Source organism: Gambusia affinis, linkage group LG06 (genome assembly GCF_019740435.1).
Source record: "Gambusia affinis linkage group LG06, SWU_Gaff_1.0, whole genome shotgun sequence".
NCBI classification, from domain to species: domain Eukaryota; kingdom Metazoa; phylum Chordata; class Actinopteri; order Cyprinodontiformes; family Poeciliidae; genus Gambusia; species Gambusia affinis.
This window is the reverse complement of record NC_057873.1, coordinates 11,745,156-11,771,733: the sequence shown is the minus strand read 5'-3', so window position 1 is coordinate 11,771,733 and position 26,578 is coordinate 11,745,156. Positions and strand designations below refer to the sequence as shown.

The 26,578-nt window shown below is 36.3% G+C and overlaps 1 protein-coding gene across 4 annotated transcripts in view; it reads left to right on the top strand.

The window, feature by feature from the left end:
- LOC122832292 (limbic system associated membrane protein) overlaps positions 1 to 26,578 on the top strand; it is a 719,104-nt gene that overhangs the window by 666,658 nt on the left and 25,868 nt on the right. For all 4 annotated transcript variants that reach the window (XM_044118884.1, XM_044118885.1, XM_044118883.1 and 1 more), the window contains one exon: positions 4,264 to 4,389. In XM_044118884.1, the coding sequence (XP_043974819.1) occupies positions 4,264 to 4,389 (126 nt within the window). The remainder of the gene's footprint in view (positions 1 to 4,263; positions 4,390 to 26,578) is intronic.

Below are 26,578 nucleotides of genomic sequence, written 5' to 3'. Positions count from 1 at the left end.
CAATACATTGTTCACAAATGACTGTTTTGCTCCATATCATTGAAAGCTTTCAGTATAGATTTTAAAGGTGTGCTGTTCACGCAGTGCTGTTAATGTCGATTTGGATATATGGGAAAAAGTGTCTTAGGCATAACAATCATAAAGTCCTGATTTGGACCAATTAACAACTCTTACATCAGCCTACAATCATTAACTTCTAAATACTAAACTAGAATTTCCTGTCTCAGAAGGCAGCGTATAATTGTAGAGGGAAAGGATTAAATTGCTTACAAGATATTTTGCACATAAAACAGTGGAATACATTTGAATTTAGCTCCCAGCCCCTTGGTGTCAATAATTCATAGAGACATCCATCATATATATCTATAGTCTGAACATTACTTTGGTTCATTTCTGCAAAAGAGCTGCAAAACACCCAAATATCTCATGCTATTTGTGTTTAGAACAACGTTGAACAGCAATTTTCCATTCTTGCGATACAGGTTTTTCGGTCATGGGTTTGACTGGACTAAATTGCACATGGACATGCTTTGATGTTAGCTCTGGCTGTATGTTCAGTGTTGTTGTCAAGTTACAAGATGATTTTATGCCATAGTATCAAGTTTGTTTGTTTTTTTTTTTTTTTTGTTTTTTGTTTTTTTTTCAGCATTAAAGGTTTTATTCTATGGTTGACATGTATCTATTGCCAATCATTTTTTGGCATTGATGGCCTTTATTTGAAAACATTCCCACAATAAGGGATGAGAGAGAGTTTTACTAATGACTAGAGCTGCATCTGGCAAAGGATAACCCTTCACAATTAGCTGACCTACTAGAAGCAGCCCTTTAGTATCCTCAAATTTACAGCAACATTTTTGTTGATAAGTCCTACAAAGAGCCTCGTTGAAACAACTTGGATTTTAATAGTTAAGTTAAAACATTTCTGCTTGTAGAGGCAGAATAAACTACTTTAAAAATATATTTTTTACTCTAATTATTCTCTGTTCTCCATGTTCTTACAAAATATTTTGTCACAAGTGTCAGAAAGATATATTCACCAGGACATACAAAGGAGATTTTTTTGAGACATCTCCAAAGAGGCAAAAAGAAACCTGAAAGCCTTGTCTTAAAAAAATAGTACCTTGAAGAAAATTCTTTCCAGCTTATGTGTGGCCTAAACTAAATTTAATGTGGCACCCTGAAACCAAATTTTTGACTGCATGTTGCCTATTTGTTGAGCAATAAAAGGGACTAATCCTCTTGTGGAGAGAGGCTCTGGCCCTGAACTGAAACATGAACTTATGTCAAATAGGAAAAGGGTCAACATTATTATTTTCCTGTATACTTCAGGATCCTGATGATGTACGTCAGAAGTGGCAGTGTGTGTCTTATCTGCAGAATGAGTCAAAAGCAGCACTCTTTGTCTTTGTCCTTGGCATTGGCAGATGGTAATAAATGGGGATATTAAAGACTCAAAATACTGCTACGCTGGCAGTCTCCAAAGCCTGTCCTACAAGGTACTTCCTTTACGCCAGTTAGTGGTTCTTGCAGGGTAAAATAGAAGATCTATTTCTTACAATGTACAATGGTAGAATGGTAGCCTTCAGTGATAATCAAAATGGCTTAAAATCCAATTTAGAACTCTCAAAGAATAAACGCGTACTGTAGGATTTTATTTCCATAATGAAAAAAATTTGGGGGATCAACTATGGAATTAGTCCTGTGATTCATTTCCTTGATCAAACAAGGATTGAAGTTCCATCAATCCATGGCCATATATACCGTGAATATTAAATGAGGGAAACCGTTTTCATATAGCAACGACATGTATTTGCGATACTATAAAGCTTGATGACCTAACATTACCTTTACTATATGGAGAGTCAGTTGCAGGTTGAGAGCTGCTCATAAATGCTTGCATATAGTGATCAGAGACCATCCTCAGTGACTTTAAAATCAAATACAGTATTTTGTAAAACATCAGATTGCAAACAAGTTAAAGGATACAAGGACAATTCAGTGATGACTCCTATCACATTTTATTCAGCAGAATAGTTAAGTTAGAGCTGCCCTGCTCTCATATGGGGATCTTAATTTAGGACAACCAGAGCAATAAAGGGAATACTCTTTGTGGAACTTGTGAGTATCCACTCATGTCTGCCACATGTGACTGGCCTGCTCTGATGGTGAAGAGTAGGTGGCTCATGTTTATCTTTCTTGTTAAAATCTCACTTTCAGCACAAAATCAGGTTTTCTTACCAGCAAGCAACTTGGTTTGAGAATATCAAACCAGTGTGCAGGAATGCAACTTTATTTTTTAATTATATTTATTATATTTTTGACTATTTGTCTAACCAAGATCTCCCCAACTTATCGGGTGAAATTCAACAATATGTAGCAATTCATGTATTCCTGTCCATACAGTGATCAAATGAAGACCTTTTGTTGGCTTTTACTGCACTCATTTCTGAAAACATAACAGGGTTTTTGTTTTAAGTTTAATTCCACTATAAAAACGATCATACAGTGAATTAAAGATAACATTTCTTTAAGGTCTATTTATTGGAAACAATAAAATTAGAATTACAAAATTTATGCTCCATATGCAACACTGAATGCAATATAACCTGTCTGTATTGATTTCATAGCCAATTCTTTGGTGAAATTGTAATCGCTGTGCATAGCTTTCAACAGCTTAATGTTTGGTTTACTAAGAAAACTTGTATTCTAGTATTCTATTATGAACTAAAGTCTCTTTTCTAACACTAATAAAAACAATCAATAAAAAAGAAATACCATCTAATTATCATCTCTGACCTGGACAATGAACTCTGTGTATCTCAGACAGTTACGGAGTCTTTGGAGCGGGTCTGGTGCGCCTTATCCAGATTATCAATTTGAGATATGTGAATTCTCTGTTCAGCTTGTTGAACATTGATTAAACTGAGTGAAAAGTATATGCAGTTAAATGTAATTATAATTATTTTTTTTAAATTACACGTAAAAATAGATTATGATTGAATGCTTTTGACCGCATCTGTCAAACTGACAGAATGAAAAGGTCCTGCTTCAATTCTCTGTACAAAGCAAAGCATAAAACAAGGGGCTGTTGTATTTTTGGTTTGCTTGTTTCCATGCCACCTAACTTCAGTCTCAACAGCATACACCCTGCATCGGAGTTTATGATATAACTTTGGTGAATTTTTCTGTAATTTCCAGAATCCATAAAGCAAATACTATTTTAATCTTGGAAAAAATGGGTTGCATGACCACTGCAGGGAAATAGTTTCTCTGTCAATATTAATATGAAAGGCAAACCTGCATTCAGACTAGACTGCACATGGGTATTTCTTTGTTTACTGATATTATAAGATCACACTGAAAGAAAGGCAAGTTTTAGCTTGTAAAGATGGGCTCAGATCAGGAAAAAATGGTTTAGATTTTCAAACTCATTCAATGTTGCACAGTAAAACCTCAAGTTGTTCCAAAATCAATGTTTAAGAGGAAAAAAGGGTATTTTACTTGATTTAAACCAAACATGAATGAAGTTCATTATATCAACCATTGTTCGTCATTATTTCTGCATTTCTGCTTTACTATTATTCATCTAGGCCACTTTAGAGTTCTGAAACTCTTGATGAATGCCCTCTGCATCAGTCATGATTGATTACATGCTAGCTGATGACTTGCTTTATCACATTTACGCTCAGAATATGTCAGAGCTCGTTTCTCCTCCCAAATCTCTCGTTTTGAAGCTTTATTTTTTACTTATTTATGTTTTATTTCATTAAAAGTGACAGGACTGGGAGTCCAGAGTAAACAGAGGTTGCAAAGGAGAATAATAATCAGAGACCCCTGAATACAAAAAGGAAGGTAAACTCAACCTTTAACCTATACATTATGAATTATGCATTAAAGCCCACGTTCTCAAGATATGTTTGACTCAAAATCAGCACTAAACAACTGTCGGATCTCCCACCGGACAGAAGAACCAATCTGTCTATTTGAGCTTGAGCTCCAGGGCAGAAGATTAAATTGCTTATTGAGATCTTTGTTTTCAACACGTTTTTTGTAACTACCTCTAATGGCAAACTTTAACAGAAAAAGTTTTCTATAAACCCACCTAACCTCTCAAGAGCAATACATTCTTTTCATTGTCATCCCTGTTTTATATCACTATTTGCCTCATGTGAAAATGTATTCTGAGAGTTATGTGAAACATTCATGAGATTATTTATACTCTGGCTTCAGTGCAATCACACGTCAAATCTCTTGTGTCCACAGTTCCAGCTACAATCTACAAGGTGTCAGAAGACATCATTGTAAATGAGGGCAGCAACGTGACACTCAGCTGTTTGGCAAGCGGCAGGCCGGACCCTCTAATCACCTGGCGGCTGCTCAACCCCTCAGGTAAGAGACATGCAAACATTGCTCATTATTTTGGTTATTTTGTCCAGGTGTCTCACAGGTTGTGAGACAGATTTTGTCGTTATATACTGTTAATGTTCAGTTTCTTACCTGACCCCCCGATACGCAAACCCAGTTTGAAATACTGTACCTAAATCTAGAAATATAGATTTCACCCTGTGAAGTGCTGTAAGAAATATATTTTGTATCCTACAGACTTCTTCTATTTTATTCCTTCAATGACATGTTTCAGATAAATAGACAAGGATAACCTATGAGTAAATATGAATATATATATTTTTTTAAATAAAGCGTTATTTTAATTATGGATAAACTTGAAACCTAATAGCATATCTTCAGTAAGAAAATAAAGGCTTACTGTGTTTTTTGTGCCCATAAATGTGCAATCTGTACATCCGTAAATTAATTCTGATAGGATGGGTAAGATTCACCATTGCTCCATGTTTTAATGCTCTTAATCGTTTGCAGTCACTAATTGTGGAATTTTTTTTTTAACTGGGGCATTAAATGCTGCTTCTTCAGACACTTTAGTCTGCTTCATGTTGTCATCAGCTTCTTTTTGATATCATTTATTATTTATTTATTGGATTTTTGTGGTTTGACAGGCCTGCCAGAGCTCAGCTTTCCAAAACATCAGGTTAATCTGTGACTAGCCACAACAAAATCGAGAACAAGTCTCCCCAGGGGAATTTTTAATTATTTACAGATTTTGAATTCTAAGCTTTCTAATAATGTCAAACATAGAAATGATAAAAGCAGATATGGTCATTGGAATGTGAGCAAATTGTCCTCAACATTTCAAAAGAATTGACCCCAAACCTGATCAACTACCAGTGGAGGGTTAACAAAAATTTACATTACTTTGCAATAACCCAACACTCCCTTGCTGACTGACAACTGGTCTGACTGGGAAGGTGTACAGTCAAAAGCTCATGTTCGTCTGATTAGAAATTTTTAGTGGTCTTTGTCCCCTTTTCCAACAAGGCAGTTGTGAAAAATGTTGTTGGAAGTCAAGGAGTCATCTGTGAACCATGAACTGTAGTGGAACTAAACCGTGCCTAAATACACACTGAAGGAGCTACATTTCTTGGATGGCTGGGGAACGCCTTGGGATTCCCCCAGAGGAGCTGGTCCAATTGGCTGGGAAATCTGGGCGTCTTTGCTTAGGCTGCTGTCCCCCCATCTGACTCCGGATAAGCAAAAGATAATAATGAATACAACATGTTGGACAACGTTTTCTTTCAGCAACATTGTCACAGTTGTTTATTTTTCCTGAAGCCGTGCAGCTCAACCACACAACAAATACCAACAAGCAGACATCATCAATAAATAGTCTATTCACCATGAAGCATGGCAATGGCAGCATCATGCTCTGGTTGTGCTTCTATGCAACAGGCACTGGGAAAACAGAAAATATTGCCAAATCCATGAGGATGGTCTGATTTGACTGTCAGTGAAATATAATGTAGGATACATGATTTTCAACAAGACAGTGACGCCCAAATAACCAGCAAAGCACACTGAGGTGCTCCCAGTCAAAGACCAGATCTGACTCATATTACAATCTTATGGTGAACATTAAAAAAGATTGATCCCAAAGCCACCTGACAAAGCTCGAGCTTATTAGGGAGAGTTGATTGACCAGATGTGCCAGCCTGAGTGAGACGTATCCAGTCCGACTCAGGGCAGCCAGTGATGCATCTAATGTCACATGCGGTACATATTTAAGCAAATGCTCATGTTATCTTTTTTGATATTGATGAAGTGACATGTTTTGTTTTCACTTTAAAATTAAAATAATTGCTTTCCTTTTTCCCAAATTCTTGCCAAATTCTAGTAACCTTGCCATTATTTACAACAGCAGTTACAACCTGAAGCCTCCAAGGGGATGAACACTTTTATGGGCATTTTTTTTCTCAGATGTTCTCAGCAGTATTTTGATTTTGGGATGTAGAGCTTTTTCAGAGAAACAATGCATGTCTCAGGCCCCTGATAAGCTCATAGAGTGATGGATGAAGATTGCGGTGTTGATGAAATCCCAGATTTGATGAGAGATTTGTGCTGATGGAAAGCCATTCTGTACTCATTTCTCTTTATCATTTGCCTCGTCATCTTGTCAGTACTCCAGACATGTTTCACTGACCACATCTGTTTTCAGCACCTGGAGCCTGAATAATTTGGAGAGGTGTATTGGCCTCTTTTCCATATAGGCATTAAAGAAGGCCAATTTGTTCTCCCTAATTTTACATGCCTTATGGATCAGACAGTCTGCAAGCTTCTCTGATGCGCACTGGAAGTGGAAAACTTTTTTTTATTGCCTATAAAGTCAAAACAGAGGGTAGTTCAGATTTCTAATAAAGTTGTTGAAATAGCTTTGTATACATCGATGGTATTTTGTTTGGACGAATAGATGGAAATATCTATCGAGGTACAGAAAAGGTAATATCTGAGCTGCCACCGTCTGCTTTTATTTGCCATTTCAAATTCTGTTTTCATAACGTTGCTATTTTATATTTTTTATTTGCTTTCCCTGTGTGTTATTGAGAAAGACATATTTTAAACAAGAAGGGAAATTGAAAAAAGAAAAAAGGTCAGTGTACAGTCAGGATTGAAACTTGCACTATATGTCTGCATGCCACATATGGCTTCCTGAGATGAGAGCGGCACTTAATTTGAAAACACTGGCACTGTTATTATTTTGGCTGACTGCTTTATGGGAGTCTTTCTCTGCAGAAACCTTAAGTCTGATGCAGCTCATGAGTGTGTGCAGGGAGAGATAATAGTGTCTGGCAGATGGCAGGCTCGCCCCTTCACACTGTTGTGCTTAGCTACCAAGCTTCTCGACTTTTTCCAAGGACCCCAGATGTTCACAGGAAACAAACTGCCAGTCAAATTGAAGAGTCAAGCTTGTATGTGGTGTGCAATTTAAGCCTTTGTTCTGTTCTGCTCTCTAAAGCTGTTTTCACACTTACTCAGCTCTTTTCACGTTTGCTGTCATGCATAAGTATATGTTTTAACGTTTTGCTAATACAAGATAAACCTTTGTTTGTTAACAGGTTATTATGAGAAAACAAAGTATTTCAAAAAAATTATATTGGAAAAAATCATGTTATTCTGTTGTAGTGGAGGCTACATTATTCATATAGCTGGAAGATATATGTTTCAAGTAAACTTTTATTTGACCTAAATGGTCCTTCTGACTTGAGTGGCCCAGTCAGACTCCTGACTCTAATCTGATAGATAATCTGTGGAGTAAATGAAGGATTAGGATAATGGCAAGGGGGGCTTCTGACCTAAATGACTTGGAGCATGTCACCAAAGATCATTATACTAATAGAAACATGCAAAAGATGATCAGCAAATATCAGAAGGCTTTGACTGCTGACATGCCTATCAATATTTTTCTATTAATTATTTAGGAGTGTATATGAGACTTTTAAATTTTATTTTTGTTTTATGTAGTTATCTTTTCATTTCCTATGAGAATCTATAAAATCTTAAATCTGTTAGGAGTAGGGATCATTTTGGCCATAGCTTTATGCAGAGTACATGTGGAGTCCCTGAACTGTGAAACTCCCAGTATTGAACAGTATTTTTCAACAAAATTTCCAAAATTATCTATTCCTGCCTGGTAAACCTTGAGATCAAATTATATGCACCATGTGGAAAAATGCATAAAACGGTTGAATGAGAAAGGCAATGCATAAATGTGTTTTCATACACCAAGGAGACACAAAACAAACACTCAACTGTGTCACAAGGATACAAATCGAGTTTTTAATCTCATACCAGCATGGCTGCACATGCATTTTTGATTTCAACTGCTTGCAGTAATAGCATAGAGATACCGTACTTATTTTAAACATAAATGACACCATTACACAAATACACAAAATAAAAAAAAATACCACAAGGTCATTGCTAGAGCTTACACCTCATTACACTGAACTTATAACCACTCATTTGTTCATATTCCCTGTTGCTTACGCCATGTGCTCCTGCCAATGAGAATAAGGCAAAACAAAAAGAGAATCAAACAGCATTATTACCATTTTTATTTTATTCAATAAAAAAAATAAATATCAAAGCAACTACCGGTACTCTCCTGTTAGAAGTCTGGCAGACGCTCCCACGTGTATGATTACATAAATATGGAGATGCAGACTGATGACTTTATGCACATGTTAATTTGAATAGGTATTTGAGAAAATCAGGTGGCACACAAAGACAAGGACAGAACAAACCCTCATGCTATACAGTTCCACTGCACTCTTGGCTATTTCCTACTGCGCGTTTGCTCTTATGTGTCTCTAAGGAGTGGAAATCAATTAATTTGAAAATCCTTAAGAACTCAAGGATATCAGCAGAGCATAGAAATGCCTGAGCACCCAGGCTCACTCAACAAGAAAATTATCTTCAGGCCACATGAGACAAGTCCTTTGGAGTAATGGCGGCAGCTCAGAGATGTTCATCAGCCAGACATGTCTGATTTTTCCATTAAAATCCTCTTTAGGTCTGCACAGTTAGTATGAATGAGGAATTACAAAAATATGCAATGATTGGCATGGTCTTGACAGGCTCAAAATGGTTTAGCAGAACCTACAAGCAAATGATTTCTGGATCTATACATAAACTCTCTCAAAGCGGTGTAGCTTTTTTCATGATGCAAAATCAATTTATCAGACCAAATTGAATATTATATATTCATTATAAATTATTCCAAGGTTTGTCATCTTCATAGTTTGTCTAGTTTTACAATCAAGGCTAGTAAGAAGCCTTGATGGTAAAACTTCATTAGAAAAACCTGATGTTCTCCTTTAGGATTAAATTACATGAGTGACAAATGATCCTAACTGTTTCAGCTGACATTTCATTTTAGGATTTATTTACTGCACAGTTATAGCAGTAATTCTCAAGGTGTCCATGTTCATTACAGCTGTCATCCGTTTCTACCATGCATCCAAGCTGCATTTTAGCTCTGCTCCACTTTTTTCACTGATGCTGCTGACTATTTCTGTTGGTTATCATACAGCTATTTAGATTAAAACTGACGTGTTTGGTTTCTTAATGACAAACTGGCTTGCAGCTACCTGGTTGGAAATCTAACCAAAAATTTCTTTTTGCGGTGATGAGAATAGTTGCATAACTAGGCTCCACCAAAGAGACTAATGATTTGTCACCGAGACACGAACTCTGACGATCGATTGCTTACATTTCACTGAGCTAGACTTGAATCTAGACTATAAAATCTGTGATTTGTTGAAGCCCGCCAATACATAGCTCTTGTTTCGAAACTGCAGACAGCAGGAACTGACATGACAATACAGCAAGAGATACAAATATATCAAACCTGGTGCTCATTAGCGTTGGCAGGAGTAGGAGCTAGAGACGAATTGAGCAGATAATACAACTCTTCAAGCGATACTTACAATGATCAAACTAAACATTATATATCAAGACATGTTTGTGTTTACATGAGCTTGTAATTATTCTACAGGTTTAGACAATCTCTTCTTGCTGAAATATTGCAACATAATGATGAGAAGATGCTCTTTTTGTGTCAGGCTTGCACATATTTACTTGCTCAAATTGACAAATGAAGAGAACAAAGCATCTTACCAGTGTGGGATTAATTTTTGCATGATGATAACTGTTGAATTGCTTAGTTCTACTTTCACTTAGATGCAATTCATAAGCACTAAGTGGGTTACTCCTCAAACAAAACAAAATTTTGAATATTCAACGTAAATTTTCAGGTTGGAAAAAAAGTGTTTTTAATTGTTTTTTGACATTGGCATCTATATTGGTGCATATGATATATAGTATATTATATATCGTATAAAGATTGTTCAAACCATAACTTCTATAGTGGTTAATAATTCTAGTTTTTCATTTGAATAAAAAAAAACAAACATCCGAAGCCATTGCTCGACATTCGTCTTGAGACTTTTTTCTACATCTCTGCCAGTCATTGGTGATGTTGCCAGTTTGAGTACTTTTTAAAGAGAGTTAGTTAAATGCTTTCTAGGAAGAGGGCTGTGAAATTATTTATTCTCATTGCACGGCACAAAACTGGGGGCATCCGCTTCCTATTGACTAGACATTCACCTGTGTAATAAAAAATGCATTTGGGGATCAGTAGACACAATTTTTTGAAAGCTAATGCTTCCTTATGACGGGATGGAGCCACAGCGACTTAACTATATTGCCAGTATTAAAGCCACCACTTCTGATGATTTAAATATGAAAATTAGCAATAGTTCTTTTTTTTCAAATGGAAAAAATATATACATTTTTTTTTATTTAGATTTTTTGAGATGCATTTCGATAGTTTACAAAAAAGAAAGGACAGGGTAATGTCATTGCTCATTATGAGGGATTCCTGCAAAGGTAATGACTCCCTGCAATCATTTGTACATTATTCTCACATCATTGTTCATGAGAAGAAATTGATGCAAAGTCAGTTGCTCAATAAAATTAGCTGGGTTTCCATTGTCTGAAAACATTTTACCAGTTAGCATAATAAAACAGAAATGATTTATAAAAAGGATAGGGTTGGAGTGCATGAATTCTGAACATCTCTACATACGGATAATTGTATATATCTGTATGTTTCAACTGAATATGTTTTTGTTTGGTAAAGTGCTTTGAGGTTACATTTGCTTTTGATTGCCACCGTACATTTTTAACTTGGAATTAAAATTGACAACAGTTGTAATTCCAAATTATTTTGTTTTGCATCAGTATTTAGTGTTTGGACAATAATCATTAAGAAAATAACAATGTCTGCCGGGACATTTTAATGTGAAAATGGTGACAATAAGCAGTCTGCTGGGTTAATTATCGTAGATGAAATGTAACCACAATTAAACCGTCAAAGGAAAAAAAAGTTTACCTTATTATTCATTTTAATATTTTATATGTTTTGGCCTACTTACATTAACAATGTTTAACACCTCATCTTCTTAATTTAAGCCAATGTTCCTTCTCTGTTTCGCTGGACCAAGTACGCAGCATTGTGAACATCTTTTTCTTTGATTTATGTGACAACAAGTCACTGCCAAATGTTGCGCCCTCCATATGTCAAAGCAGCAGTGTGTCTTTTAAAAGGTACCATTATAAATGATTATTCCCATCATTTGGATGAGACGCAGCTCATTCCAGTTTTGGCTTTGCTTAAATCGTTTCTGTCTCATCATCATAAAACCTTTAGGAAAATCTACTTTTTGAGGTAATAGGTTTATGACCACTTAACTGAACTCTCCTAATCCATGTAAATCTTTAAAAGGATATGCTTTTATAATTTCCTGATTGAACTGCTGTATATTTAAAGAATTTGAGAGTAAAAGTTCTGGCTACAATGAGCTCTGATTATTTAAATGCAATTACAAGAGCCCAGTATACACAAAAGATTTGTTTTTTTTTACTTGAATTACTGAGAGGAGAAACAGAGAGGCAGAAATTGATCCCACATATCCAACAGAAAGAAGGATAGTAGAGATTTTAATCACTTAATGTCGTGGGCATCTACAGTTCATATAAAAATCTGGAAGTACATTACTTTTCTTGTGTTTAGAGGTCAGGGAACATTCAGTATCCTTGTTGTCTTTCACTAAGTATAAATAAGAAAATATTATTAAATCAAAGAAACTGTAATTTGCACAGCTTGTCTTTCTATCTTATCAAGAAAAAGATTGAAGCCTTTACTAACCACAAATGGCCTAAGACATGACCCATATATCCAGGAATCAAAGTAAATCCAGAAGAAGAGTAAATATGTCCAAAATTAATAGTATCCATGCAGGGCCGGATTTAGGAGGATGGGGGCCCCTGGGCTGGAGTCAGGATGGGGGCCCCTGGGCTAGAGTCAATATATATATATATATATATAATTTGAGTGCTTTGTTTCAGAAAAAAAAAATAAAACATTCATGATGAGAAACCAAATCTACTGGTGCCAGAGATTTTTTCATACCCCTGCATCTAATACTTAAAATTTTTTCAACACGACAATATTTACTCTGCTTCTGTAGTATTTCCGGTTCAATCCAGGCTGATTCTTTTGAATGTCAACATACACTAAGGACGTCATTTGGTTCCTAAGTTTAGTTCTTTTTCTTTTCCGTTTTTCTTCAGGAGATTTCTCAGCAGTGTTTTGTGTGTGTTAAATAAAAATGAACAACTTTAATAAGCCAGTTGTCACAAACTACAAACAACTCTGAACTCTTTTCTAGAAAGACTAAACCACATGTTGGGGTTGAAACTAGAATATGATGCTTGCATCACAAAATAAAATCACTGAATAGTTATTGTTGCCTGGACTTCAACACAAACTATAAAACAGATTGAGTGCAAGAAATGCAATGCTCAAATCTACTTTTACAAAGCAAAGCGAGTAAAACAATATTTATACAAATATCCCCAGCATTTACAAGTCCATATAAGTACAAGTGGAATATATCAAAACTCAAACTTTTTCATTGGTTTTAAAGTTCTTGGTAAATAGTGGAGGAAATAAATGTCAAAAAAGTGCTTCTCTGCCAGTCAGACAGAACATGGATATAAACAATATCTTCTGGAAAAAAGAGATCAGGCATACTGTAGTTTTCAGAAAATATCCTGACCCAGGTAAGTCCAAAGTGCTGCCCTCTGAAGGATTTTTTAAAGTTTAGGCATTTGCGTTCAGTTGCGTGCTTCCAGTCACTGAAACCAGTTTCAAAGTTTGACTGAGTATTAGCATTTCTGAAAATGCGGCATGCAAAACAAAATGCAGCTCCGGTGGATGGAGAGTAGAGCAGCCACGGTCTTTCGATGTACTCACCATTTAACATCTTGCGTTTAAAGTGAGATTTGGAGAAGTGACGCTTTTGATGCTTGTACACCCGTTCTGATGCTTGAAAGCCAACATTCATATTTTGACAGCTCTCCGTCCTCGCCAGCCCAGTAAGCTCGCACGGACTCGCCAATTTCAATGCGCCGGATCGGTACTGTACGGATCCACAGTCGCCTTTCCATCTGGAAGAAGATCCGCTTCCACCAACTCTGACTCCACAGACGCCAGTCCAGCCACCGACTCAGTCACGGTTATAGGTTCTGGCGGGATCTTAGTGCCGGTGTTAGCATAGCTAAGGGTTTGAGGAGCGGGGATAATGATGTTTCTGCTCCATCTCCGCTAACAGGTTTAAAAAAGCCTGTCAATTTAGGCATTTTGTTTGTCGCCTCTTTGGCGCGATGCTCTTTTTCTTTTCTCTTCCTTCTTTTCTGCGCTCCGCTGTCATATTTCCTGTTGTCCGCCATTGTAAAATAATATTCCCTTGACGCTCCTCCTCCCCAATGCGTAAGATGCGTCAAAAGTGGACCAATAACAAGCAAGCATTCAAGATGGACGTTTGCCAGAACAAATTGGAACATTTTTCATCGGTGCTGTCAAAATCATGGTAGTCATTGATTAAATTCTGACACTATCCATTCACAAAAATATAAAACATCCTTCGGGGCCCCCGAAATGCCGGGGCCCCGGGCTGCAGCCCCGGTAAGCCCCTGCTAAAATCCGGCCCAGTATCCATGTAATATCAGTGCAATTTTATCACCACTATAATCTTGCTCTAAAAAAATGAATCAAAACTTTAATTTGAGTGCTTTGTTTCAGAAAAAAAAATAAAAATTCATGATGAGAAACCAAATCTACTGGTGCCAGAGTTTTTTTTTCATACCCCTGCATCTAATACTTTTAATTTTTTCAACACGACAATATTTACTCTGCTTCTGTAGTATTTCCGGTTCAATCCAGGCCGATTCTTTTGAATGTCAACATACACTAAGGACGTCATTTGGTTCCTAAGTTTAGTTCTTTTTCTTTTCCGTTTTTCTTCAGGAGATTTCTCAGCAGTGTTTTGTTAGTGTTTTGTGTGTGTTAAATAAAAATGAAATTAACAAAAAGTAAGAAAGAATGATTGCTTTTTTAAAAAGACTACAATGCAAAAGGATTTATTATCATACGAAACACTCATATTTGCCAACTTAGGCTAAATTATGAGTCTAAGATGATAATAAATCAAGAGATGTTTGGGAGCTGTGCCACAAGAGTCGGCACTTTTAAGTGTCAAACTTCCCATTACCACTTAGCGCTGTCTCACTGCAGTAACGTAACGATAATACGCACCGGAAACAGCACTATGTAATAGAAGAGGGTGACACAAAGAGAGTGAGAGAGCATGTGAGGCAAGTGACGCATGAACGAAGCGCAAGCATCATCCTGTTTTCTTTCTCTTTTATACCCTGACTCTCCTCAAGGCTGCGTTCAAACAGGTGCCAGGCAGCTGAGATTGAAGCTCAGGATGGACTACTGGGAGGTGGAGCCCCGGGGCGCCACAGGGTGACATGGGGGGATCCATTACCTGAGCAAATTAGTTTCTTTTTTAATTGCTTAGTCTCTGTCTATTAAAATGTTTCACTTCGCTTTTTTCTTAAATTGTGTTACCCATCTTGTAGTGTTTGCTTCTGACAAGGTCGATCTTAGTCTCAACTGACCAAAGACAACTTGTTCTCAGTAAACTCTTCATGTTTATGTTTTTGATGATCAGACAAAAACTGCTTTTTTCTGGCATTCCCCCCAAGCAACAATTAGCATGTAGAGAGCATAGATCTACTGGTTATTATGGGGAACCTTATCCAAAAATGCAACTCCTTACTGCTTTCCATTAACACAAAGCTTTGGAGGTTCTTTTTCTTACCTTCCTCACCATCCTGTTCTCTGTCGAGGTGGTGAGATAAATAATAAATCTTATAAATATTTGTTGTCGTCCAGTCTAATAACCAGTGGGGGAATGAAAAGGGCCTGTGAGTCATGTTATATTTATACCTCAGGAAATAAGAAAGTCGTGAATACCTAGTTTAATTGTATTTAAATTATGTTCAACTCTAAAAAGTCGTTTCCCCACTGAATAAGATTATGTTATTGCAACAGATATGTTAATTTATTTTTAAGCCGTGTTGCATAGCTTTACCAGATCTACCATTTAAATATCTACCATTTGTGTAATCTCAGCTAAAATAAAATTGCAGATTTGCTCTACTAGGGAATAGAAGTCCAACTTTTGATATTAGAGAAAGAAAATGACTTAAAACAAATTGTGAGAAGTACAATAGTTTGGATAAAGAGACTGGTCTTCACACAGTGCATTTGTTCCAAACTTGTACTGTTCTGCTCTGTGTGTGTCCAGAGACCTTCAAGTATGCTGCTGATCCTCACTTTAGCTGACTGGATCCCAGCAGGAGTCTGTCCCTCTTTCTTTAAATTGCTCAGAAGAGTTGCCAGAGGTTATAGAGTGGAACTCCTGGGTGGCGGGATGCCGGAAGAATGGTGGCACCCCATGTGGCACAATGACGGGAGAAATAGAACTGCTAGTCAAGCAAGGAATGCTTCCTTTCATGCATATCAGACCACCAAAATAGAAGCCGGACAAGTATGAAAATCACTTGGCTTCTGGTTGATTGTTGTATTCCATGACATAAGGTGGAACCACACAGAGCTAGCAAGATATTAAAAAATGGAAGGTGTTGTGCTATCCAGAGAGATTGAGGGAACACTACAGAAAAGGCAACAGATGATTGCCAATGAGAAGAAGAGCGCCACTTTAGTATGTAAACAATTAGTTTTACTTGGTAAGAAATTATTTTCATTAGTTACAGCAAATACAATCATGAAAAAAAAAATTAATTATGCATTAACTTCTTTTGAAGTTCTGGAGTTTGTCACTTTCTTCTGCAGGACGAACACACTACAGGAAGCTGTAAATGCAACCATAAAAAGTCGTACAAATGTAGACATTTAAAGTAACCACAGAGACAGTAGTGTGGTAATGCACTGCCATGCAAAAGAATTAATTTGATTTACTGTAGTTTTGTGTGATATACCATTTGATGTTTTGAATTGTAAAAAAATAAATAAATATGAATTTACGCTTTTAAAAATATTCAGAAATTCAAAATCCAAAACTCATAATGTGCATTTCTCTTGTTGTTCCCATTGTTTTGCTTCATAGAATCCCCTTTCCTTGTAAGTAAAGCTGAAAGTCTTTTGGAATTTGTCTCTGCCAGATAAGCACAACTATCTGAAGACTGAATTGTTTGCCCATTCTTCTTTGTAAGAAAGCTAATTCAGACTGGAAACCATCTGTTAACAGAAATGTCTTATAAGAGTTTCATAATTGAATCTGGGTTTTGTTTCTGACTGGGCCATTTGAATACATTAATAGTGTTTAGTCCAAACCATTATAATCTAACAATGACTATATTTTAGAAATGTTTTTACAAAATACAAAAATCATATCATAGCAGGCTATATGTTTGGTCAGTAGGAAAATTTAATTTATCTGCAAGGAAAGAGGGTTCTTTAATGCAATAACAATGGGAAGCGTTTAAGTTTGTGTGATCTATCGTGTAAAATCCAAACAAAATACCTTAAATTAGCAACTCTAAATTGAAAAAGTGTATAAAATGGAAGAATGGTGGCACCCCATGTGGCACAATGACGGGAGAAATAGAACTGCTAGTCAAGCAAGGAATGGGAGGCTCATTTTGGGAGGCTCATCACTTTGCAGGTCTCAGATCTGTGTTTTTTTTTTTTTTTTTTTTTCATTTTGTTTCATAGATGTAAATACTTTTGCAAGCCACTCTATTTTAGATAATGGAGAACAACAAGAAAATTTCCAGTGCCACAGTTTGACAGCTCAATCAATTAACAATTATAAAGAGGAAACCTAAGCATGACAGGCATATTCCTCTTAGCAGTATTACCTGCCTATCGACAGGGATTATTGCTAATGATGTCTTTGTGCTTCACACTTCTGGAGTTGTGGATAATAGTATCTGCTGTAAATGCTAAGCCATGAGCACCCAATGATGTTTTTCACTGCACCAACATGTTGAAATGAATTGATTTAGACTGCGGCTCACATTCATCTGCTGTAAGAAACTGCTGCATATTGAAGTCGCAAGCTTTATTTAAACAGCGCTTGGAAGAGTAGTCCTTTAATGGTTTGACACTCAGCGCCCTGGACGTCCCTCCCACGCCATCCTCAGCGTTATCGGCTGTGTTCCAAAGCCAACCTCAAGTCAGTCTCCTCAGGACTGTCGCCTTAATAGGAGAGCTTTCCTCCTCTTCCTGTGTCTAGCCATCCATCCTCGGCTGTCTTTACGTCTGCCTCTTCTCCCTTCTCTCTTTCACTCCTTCCCTCCAATAATTCGTCATCTTGCCATCTCTGTCAACATTAAGGTATGACGGTCTCTGCACCTCAGCTCGCTCTCAGGAGAAAGAGACAGCATCGGAGTGAATGGCGTGCTTGTGCACACATTTCTCTATCTCTCAGGAAGGAGTAAAGCTGGCAAGAGTACATAAATGTAAGGGCTAGGCAGTGTTTGTCCCTTGTACAATGAGAGGGTGAGCAGATTAGACAGGAGACAGCACATATAAAAACTTATTAAATACCAAGCTGTTGCAGAAAGAGAGTAGCTGGCAGGCCTGCTGATTGCCAGAGTGAAGTGTGAGGTGATGACAAGTCCTTGTCAGAGAGACGCAGGTCAAAGCCGCAGAGCCACATCCCCAGCTGTCTGGAAGTTTATTTTCCACAGAGTTTGAACCCTGCTTGTGTCGTTACAATCATTTAAGCACCAGCATTTTGGGAGGCTCATCACTTTGCAGGTCTCAGATCTGTGTTTTGGTTTTTTTTGTTTTGTTTTTTGTCTACAATCAGCCACCAGTCTGTAATCACTATGCTATAATAAAACAAGATAAGCACAACTTGCATTATGTTTGCATTGCCTCATTAAATGGAATCAAGTACAGTCCAAGTAAAAATTGCAGCTCATACTTTTTTTTAACTCACAATAGTGCAAAAATTCTGCACTTTTTTTTTTCCTGGCCATAAGCACTTTTCCTAAAACGCCTAAAGTCACAGAGGCCCTGAGGGAGCTCATGACTTAAGGGTGTGCAAGCTAACGGTAAGAGGAAACAGGGAAGAACAGAAAACACATAGGTCAACTTTGTCTTGTGACTAAGAAGATGGATCTCATCTCTGCTGCTGCTGCTCTGGTTATATTGAGGAGCTTATCTGTAATTAAAAAAATAGCCTAATAGTAGGAGAAATTTGAATGAAGAAATGTCACAAATTGTTCTGTATCAATAAATGGTGTGGTGAGCATAGAAATGGTGTGAATCATATTTTCTGGCCTCCACAGACAGCAGCACTCAAACTAATGATCACCAGTGGGAGATCTCAAATGATGTGTTAGATAGCTCTCTCCTCCACAAATGAGGCTTAGCTGTAAATTGTGAAGGGAAGATGTGCATTTGCCCAACAACTTTACTGAGTTATGCCCAGGAAAGTATTCCCTGAAGGATTCGAGCTGTCTAGAGACTCCTGACGGGACATCTTCATACTAATGGTATTTTCATATAACTTGGATAAGGGATAACTTAACTTAGAGTGACCATGTGTCTCCATGTGCCTCTATTGATTGTACATCGATTAGGCATTACATTATGACCACGAAGAGGTCAAGTGAATAATTCTATTTACTTCCTATTCACAGCACCTGTTAGTGGTTCGGATTTATTAGACAGGAAATGGAGGCAGTTTTGTGTAGAAAGTGAATGTTAAAAACAGGAAAAATGGGCAAATGTATGGATTAGAACAAGTTTAACATGGGAAGATGTCACTGTAGACCATAGACAACTCAATCAGAGCATCTCTTCATCTGCAGCTTATGTTGGGTGTTCTCAGTCTGCAGCAGTCAGTTTCTATTAAAAGAGATTGAAGAAAAGGACCTGTGGTGAACCAGTGACAGGGTCACTAATTCATGTGCGGTCTGTTTTAACACAGTTGCTGTAAAAGTTAATGTTGCCTCTGAGAGAGAGGCGCAAGACTCCGTGACACAAATCGTGTTCTGTAGCCATTGGACAGTAAGGGAGATTCACAACTTGACTTCTTAATAATGGCACAAGGCTGGAATTCACTGATCTCATGACAGCAACTTAAACTTTCACAAATGTTTGTTTAGACAGTCTTACTTCACATGTGCTTGATTATTTTTTTACACTTGTGGCTACAGAAGTGATTTGGATGGATGAGGAAACACTTTCAGAATCACAGCCCATGTTGTGTGCAGGAATAGGACAGTATTCCTTGAACTATGTTTCAGTGAACCTTTGTAATGATGATTTTCACACTGGTAACAAGCAAACTAAAATCAGCACAAACTGTCCCTTCGTGTTCAACTGTAAGTCATTATCACATTTATTGATACAAAAAGCATTTTCCCTCCAAAGTGGAATCTGCTGTCTGTGTTTTTGATGCTCAGTCAATCAGAAAATATCCTTGGAAGAGTCACTCTGTTTTACAGCAGGTTGTAATGTTAAGAGGGGCTTAATCTTTTTGGATGTGTTTACCTCCATAAGCTGCAGACATTTTCAGCTAATATAAAAGCTCTGGCAGCTGTGTTTGAAAATAAATATTTTATGTGTAGTAGAAGACCAAATCTAGATAAGATGTTGCTCATTTCTAAATTTGTCTGCATTCTGTCTATGTTCCATACTCACATATGTGCTTTAATCTGGCAAAATTCAGAATAATAGCAATCTGACTAATTTGAATCTTTCTGCTATGCTGTAATCTTCAAATTTGGAAAAGCCCAAATGTTGACAAACTGTCATTTAGAAGCCTGTTTTTGAATCTGTTTTAAGAACTTTCATATGAGTTTCATATCTCGGCGTATTATTTAAATTCTTTGAAGGTGGGAGCTGTTCTGCAAATCAGATATTATTTACATGACAAATCATTACTTAGCCAAATGAAAATACTGTTTTTTTTCTCCAACATACACACTTATCTCAGGTGCTGTATCCTTTGCTCTCATCTCTGACGATGACAAACTGTGATTCTATTCTTCTGAGGCTAAAACAAGATAATAATAAATAATAAATTTTCCTCTATCACACCGTCCATGAAGAATGATTTGTTTTCTTTTAGGATTAGCAGAGAGAACAATTTTCTTGACAGATGCATGGATTACAGTAACTGTCCAAAAACTTCACATACTGAAATTACTTGTTTGAACATCAAAATCAAAATGGTTCGGGCATGGTACAATAAAGTTGAAATAGTTCTCCATAGAAGGGAATTAGAACATTTTTATTCTAATAATAGGAGTCATTGGAATGTTTTTTGGTTGTATGTAACATAACTGGGGCGTCACTCAATTAAAATAAATGTGGACATTTGAACAAATGTGGAACATTTTTGTATTTTGTTGGTTTTATTTGGTTGGTGGGATAATTGTTTGAGCGAGTTAATTGTCATTTGGGCAGTTAATGGGTTGGTTGCTAATTTCTTGGTTGAATGGTGACACAACCAATCTTTTGATCTATTAATTTATTGATTAGTTTATTGGCTAAGTGGCTGAGTAAACTGACTGGCTGGTTATTTATTTGGTGATTGGTTGGTTTTATAAGTCTGGCATATATTACTCATATAAATGATCTTGTTTTTAAACATCTTCATTCCATGGTAACAAGGACAAATGATTATGTAAGGTTATTAGTCGTTACAACCAGATCTTCTACAGAAATAAACATATTTTTGAAATGTCGTTTTGGTTTCACCTTCCATGTCAAGATGGTTTTCTATGTGGAGAGTTTTAAAAAAAAATTCCTTTTGGTTGTCATTTCAGGTCTTTTTATAAAATGTGACAACTTTGTTTTATAAAATTGTGTTTTTTTGCAAAGCTGGACTTTAACAAGATGAGAGTAAGTTAGCAGTAAAGAAAAGGAATTCAAAAATGATCTATCTTATACAACTTTGGTCAAAGTGCAAAACCTCCTATTTACAAGGTTTCCTGATTGGTGCATTTTTTTTAGATAATGAGGCTGCTCATACTCAGTCTGTCTGTCTGTAAGATAATGCTGTCTTTTATTGTCCCAAGACAACTATTTTTCCTATGTAATATTATTCTCTGTAGACAATGCTTTAGACTTCTTCTTTCTGTCTGTGTTACTGCAGGAAAAGTTCTGCATCAGCACAGGGGCTTCCAGCTAATCATCTGAGTATGACAGAGATCATACTATCACGAACCAGAGAAATGAATGAATATGCCAGGGGTAGATTCTTGCACAGTCATATTTCTGTCTTTACAAGCACCTTTCTGCTGAAATTTAAAGCCAAACTTGGATTTATTGATGTAAAGAGAAAAAAAAAAATCTCAGTATTAAGTCACCACATGTGGCCTCATGCTCATTTGTTGTAGACAAAGGAGAGGGGATATGGCAGATAAAGACCGTAATAGAAGAGTAAGCAGTGATCCTCTGTGGCTCGCTGTGCTCTCCATGCTAAACCCAGAGCTTTCTTCCCCATGGTAAACATAAGCTCATTAAATTTATCAAGACTGTAATAAGAAGACCTCCAACAACAATAGGACAGTTTTGTTTATCAGCTGATTTGAAGAAATAGCAGACAACCCAACTTGACTTAGAGGAAATTCATTGGCTCGACCTTATTGTACTTTATTAATTAATCTCCTTTTGAAGCCTCACATATTTCTACAACACAAACAACAAATCAAAAGTGACAGTGTAGGGCTGTCTGAGTACAAAACAAAGGTCTGAGAAGAAAAAAGGTTGGTTTTGGTATTGTTTCTCTGATCACATCTGTAGTGTGACAACAGGAGCAGCAAATAAACAGAAGACTTGTTTTTGGCTCCAACACTTGTGTTGTTTCTTCACTCCTAGTTACTGTGGAAGCAAATGGTCTGTGAATGGAAGGGGAAGTTCTGCTTTTCTGCCCCAGTTTTTCCTTTCCAGTTGTTCTGTCTTGTTGACATTCATGAAGGAAATCGGGCAATTAAGCACAAAAAAAGAACTTTTGTAAGGAAAGTTTAGTGGCGTTTTGCACAGAATATTCTCAAACATTTGAGATGTATGTTGCCATCAAAGGTCACGCACAAATACTTGAAAAGACACCAATATTGAAGGTCTTATTGAATAATGATGGGCATGTTCTTGTATGCAGACACCAACACACACACACACACACACACACACCATCATAAGGATGCAGACAAATAAAAATAAATGTCCCGGGGTCTTTGACTCTGAAGTTTCTCAAACATCTGTTTAACATAAATTAACATTTGGAAAATAAATGTAATGTTTCGCACTGTGGTAAAGAGATGCAATGAATAAAGCATGAGGAAATGCAAAAGAGCACAACTCGTTGCTCTCCCCCGATCCTCTTTTCCTCAAATCTGTATCCAGCAGGCATTTGTAAAAGTGTACTGTGTCTATGCTAAGCTCTTCACAGATCCCCTCCTAAGGCTGCGACTGCATTTTCAAAAGGCTTTCAAATATACAATGGATGGGGAAAAGGCAGCTCTTAGTGTCCGAGAAGGAGTAAACCACCAGCAAGGAGAACTGTTCAGGACTTTTGTTTTCTTAAAGTAATCACAGAGAGCTTATGTGCTTTCATGAGGACATTCACATTCTGTAGTGTGAGCAAAAACGTAATAAACTCATGACTTTTATATAATTTTCAGGGCAATTTCCACAAGCTTTCAGTTGGTAATGGACAGGAAGACAGACTGGCTAATGTGCCTCATTCATGCCATCATTTTTCTGTAGGGGTGCTGTAGTGCTGCTTACCGTACAACCTAATCATTCAAAAATGTTTCCTGTAATTCTCATCCATCACATGGTTTCCAATTACAGTTTGCTGTTTTTATATCATGTGCTTCTGACTTTGAGCACTTCCACCCAAAGGGACTCTCAGATTCGAGGTATTACCTTTCAACAACACCTGAAACAAGACTTTCCACCTCAGATTGTTCTGGAATCCAACAAGTAAAGTGGCATTTTCACCCTCATAATCCGAAAATGGGCTTATTTCAATGGTGGATATGAAGTCTATTAAAAAGAAGCAAAATATTGTTACCAGCACAATAACTAAGTATCCAAAAAATATTATCATATGTCAGTAAAACATCAAAAAAGTTTAAAAAAAACAAAAACAACCTAAGCTGCAGTAAGCTGCAGCCACTGTAAAGAGCAACATAGAGTTGATGAACATTTTAACATGTAGAACTAAATGACAGAAACCTTGTTCTTTAACTATAGAAATGTTTTTAATGTATTCCCAACATAGTTGCAGGATTTAGAAGAGCATAAAGTGTAAAGGTGACATAACTGCATCTGGATCTGTGGTTGGATAAAACTACTGCAAACATTCCCAGTTTTGCCAAGTAAATAATCATAATCTAAATGTTATTTATATTTATTGATTCTGTCATTGATTAAAGTTACTGAATCTGATAAACTTTTTTATTGGGTTTACTATTCTAATGATTTTGTTGACGATATACAGCTGTGTATTAGATGGAGGACAAGAGAGGAAAGCATTTATTTTATTCTATAAAAACTGAAGGTGACTTACTGATTAACTTTTTATTGTTCTTCACAATAATAATTTTTTTTACATTTTATATTATCTCTATACATTAGGGTTTTTTTACAAAGAATATTCCACTCTTTAGATTGAACAAATTTGCACAATTTTAGCTGACCTTATGTTCCAAATTATTTTTTCCAAATCCATAGCAAATACAAGAAATACTCCATCTTGTCCCTTATTATCAGCTTTCCTAATGATGTCGTGGATTATATAAGCGAGAACTTTAAACATTCGTTTATATACACAAAAGGTGGCACTGCTGTTGAAGGTTGTGCAATCTGTAACTTTTGACACCAAATTTTTATTAAAGAGATGCGTATTTGTGAGTGTTTAAATCGGAAATAATTTTAAAAACATTTTCTGTAAGCAACATTTATGAAATGGAACATATTTTTTTTTAAATCTGGGGAAAAAAAACCTTGCTTTGTAAAAGGAGAACCCATGAATAACGGTAAGTTCATAAATTAGTTTGAAAATGGACCTTGTGAAACATGCAACTTAAATAGCAACATATTTTCCATTATGTTGAATAGAAAAGAAAGTACAGCCTTGGCCTGTGAAGCAGTTCTTATTAACCAATTTCCTAATTTTTTGTCCTTCATAGACATTTCTGAGATTTTGATGACTCTTCCACATTCAGTGAAGCTCAAAATATTTAAGCTGCTCTTACATGTTCTGCTTGATTTGAGAACACAGCACAACATGAATGTGACTTGGAATTAAATTCACTTGGGCTTTTCCAAGGCCATCTAAAATCCATATTTTTCATTCTGAATCTGTGGATGTTCCCTGAACTTTATTCACGCTGAAAGGATTACATTTTATTTCTTCCAATATTTGCACAGTTATGCATCAGAAAGGATATGGGTTTCTTGTCCTGATAAGATCTTTGGCCTAAACACTCCTGCTGGGATTGAAGTAATACTTAGAATTCTATTATATTCTGTTTCAACCAGTCTGGTTTTTGTCTTTGTTCACAGAGGATCTAGTTTTGCTTTAATGTTCTTTCTGCACAGCGGACACAAAAATATTCTGAAACACATCCTTGGTTTATCAATTATGTGTAGAATCTTTAATACAAAAGTGCCTCTTAACACTAAAGAGGTAATAATTAATATGTTGTGCATCAATAACTGTGTTCTTTAAACAAACTGGTTCCACGTATCTTTACACCTTAATACCTTTTCAGAAATTATGAATGTGAGGAACCTTATTTTAAATGTGCAACATATGTCTGGTTTATGGAAATGACATATAATTAGAAAATGCCATCTGATTTCATAAAATTTCATAAGCACTTCCTATATTACTAGCATTTAATGTGCAATGTACTATTATTTTGTAAATATTTCTGTCTACAATTCTCTTTTCTCATTATCATAATTTTTGGCTAAATTCTAAAAAAAACAACAAAAAAAAACAAAGTGACGATACAATCATACAGCTTAAAATGTCAAACTTCCAGTCAGCATGCAAACACTGGGGGAATGTGTACAGCAAAAAGTAAAGTTAATATTTGTAGAAAGAGAAAGACATTGCTTTGGTTTAATAAAAACTCAATTTCAAAGAGTATTTAGACAAAAGTAAAATGCAGTCAGAACAATTGGAGCAAAGATGTAATCTTTGTAGTGTTGGAGATGCTTTTGTGGTGTGATAATGCAGATAGCTGCTGTTCACTGAGAGACTGCATTATCAAAAGATGAGAAGAAGAAACTGAGCATTACATTACACTGTGGGAAAAATAATAATCTGGGTATTCTGGAAAGCATCAGATATGAGATGAGGATTCCAGCCGATATGAACCTGTTGTGGATTCTGACGACGCATTTAGAATTAAAAAGCAAATATTAAAAAGAGAACACTTCATGTTGTGAAAAATAGTTGCATTGTTCAGAATGTGCATCGCGCTTCAGATTATCTCCCTGCTTTGGGTAATAAATGTTTTCTAAAGCATGCACCATGAATGTATAATTTCAGAAGATGAGAAGAGCTGGGACTTCTTGTCCAGCATTTTCATATTGATTTAGATTCTATGAACCACAAACATAATTGTGATCTTAATTATTTATTTGCCCTTTCACAGATTTATTGTCTGGAGTGATTTGTGAGCAACATACTAAACTGATAGTAGACAAAGTAGCAACAAGTTTCAGTTGCCACAGTTTGATGGCTAATTATGTAGACTTGATGCAGTTTGTGATATATGGTCACATACATCTGAAAATAAAATTTCAGTTCAAGTTAAATTTATCATCCTTTATTTAGCACATGGCTTTAAATGACCACATTGCAGAATGATATATAACAGCATTTAAATTCTCACCACCTTCACACCCTTAATTTCCTTGGTAATTAGGATGCAGTTGCAAACATGTTACTAATTATGCTATGCTGATGATAACCAAGTGTAATGTTTACTCCAGTTGTAAGTCAGTCAGCTTTCATTCACATGAGTCAAACAGTGCCTTGAAAACGGAGTTGTATCACTTGAACTTTATGAGGAGAGGGGTTTCATATTAGAACTGCAAGTTTATTTGATCAAATTCATATAATTTTATTTTTTCTCATTCTTCTTACTGAAACAGTATTTTATCCATCCTTTTTTTTTTTTTTTTTTGGTTGAGGCACTGCTTCTTACAACAATTTCTTCCTCTGGTTTTGGCTGCTGTGTACCT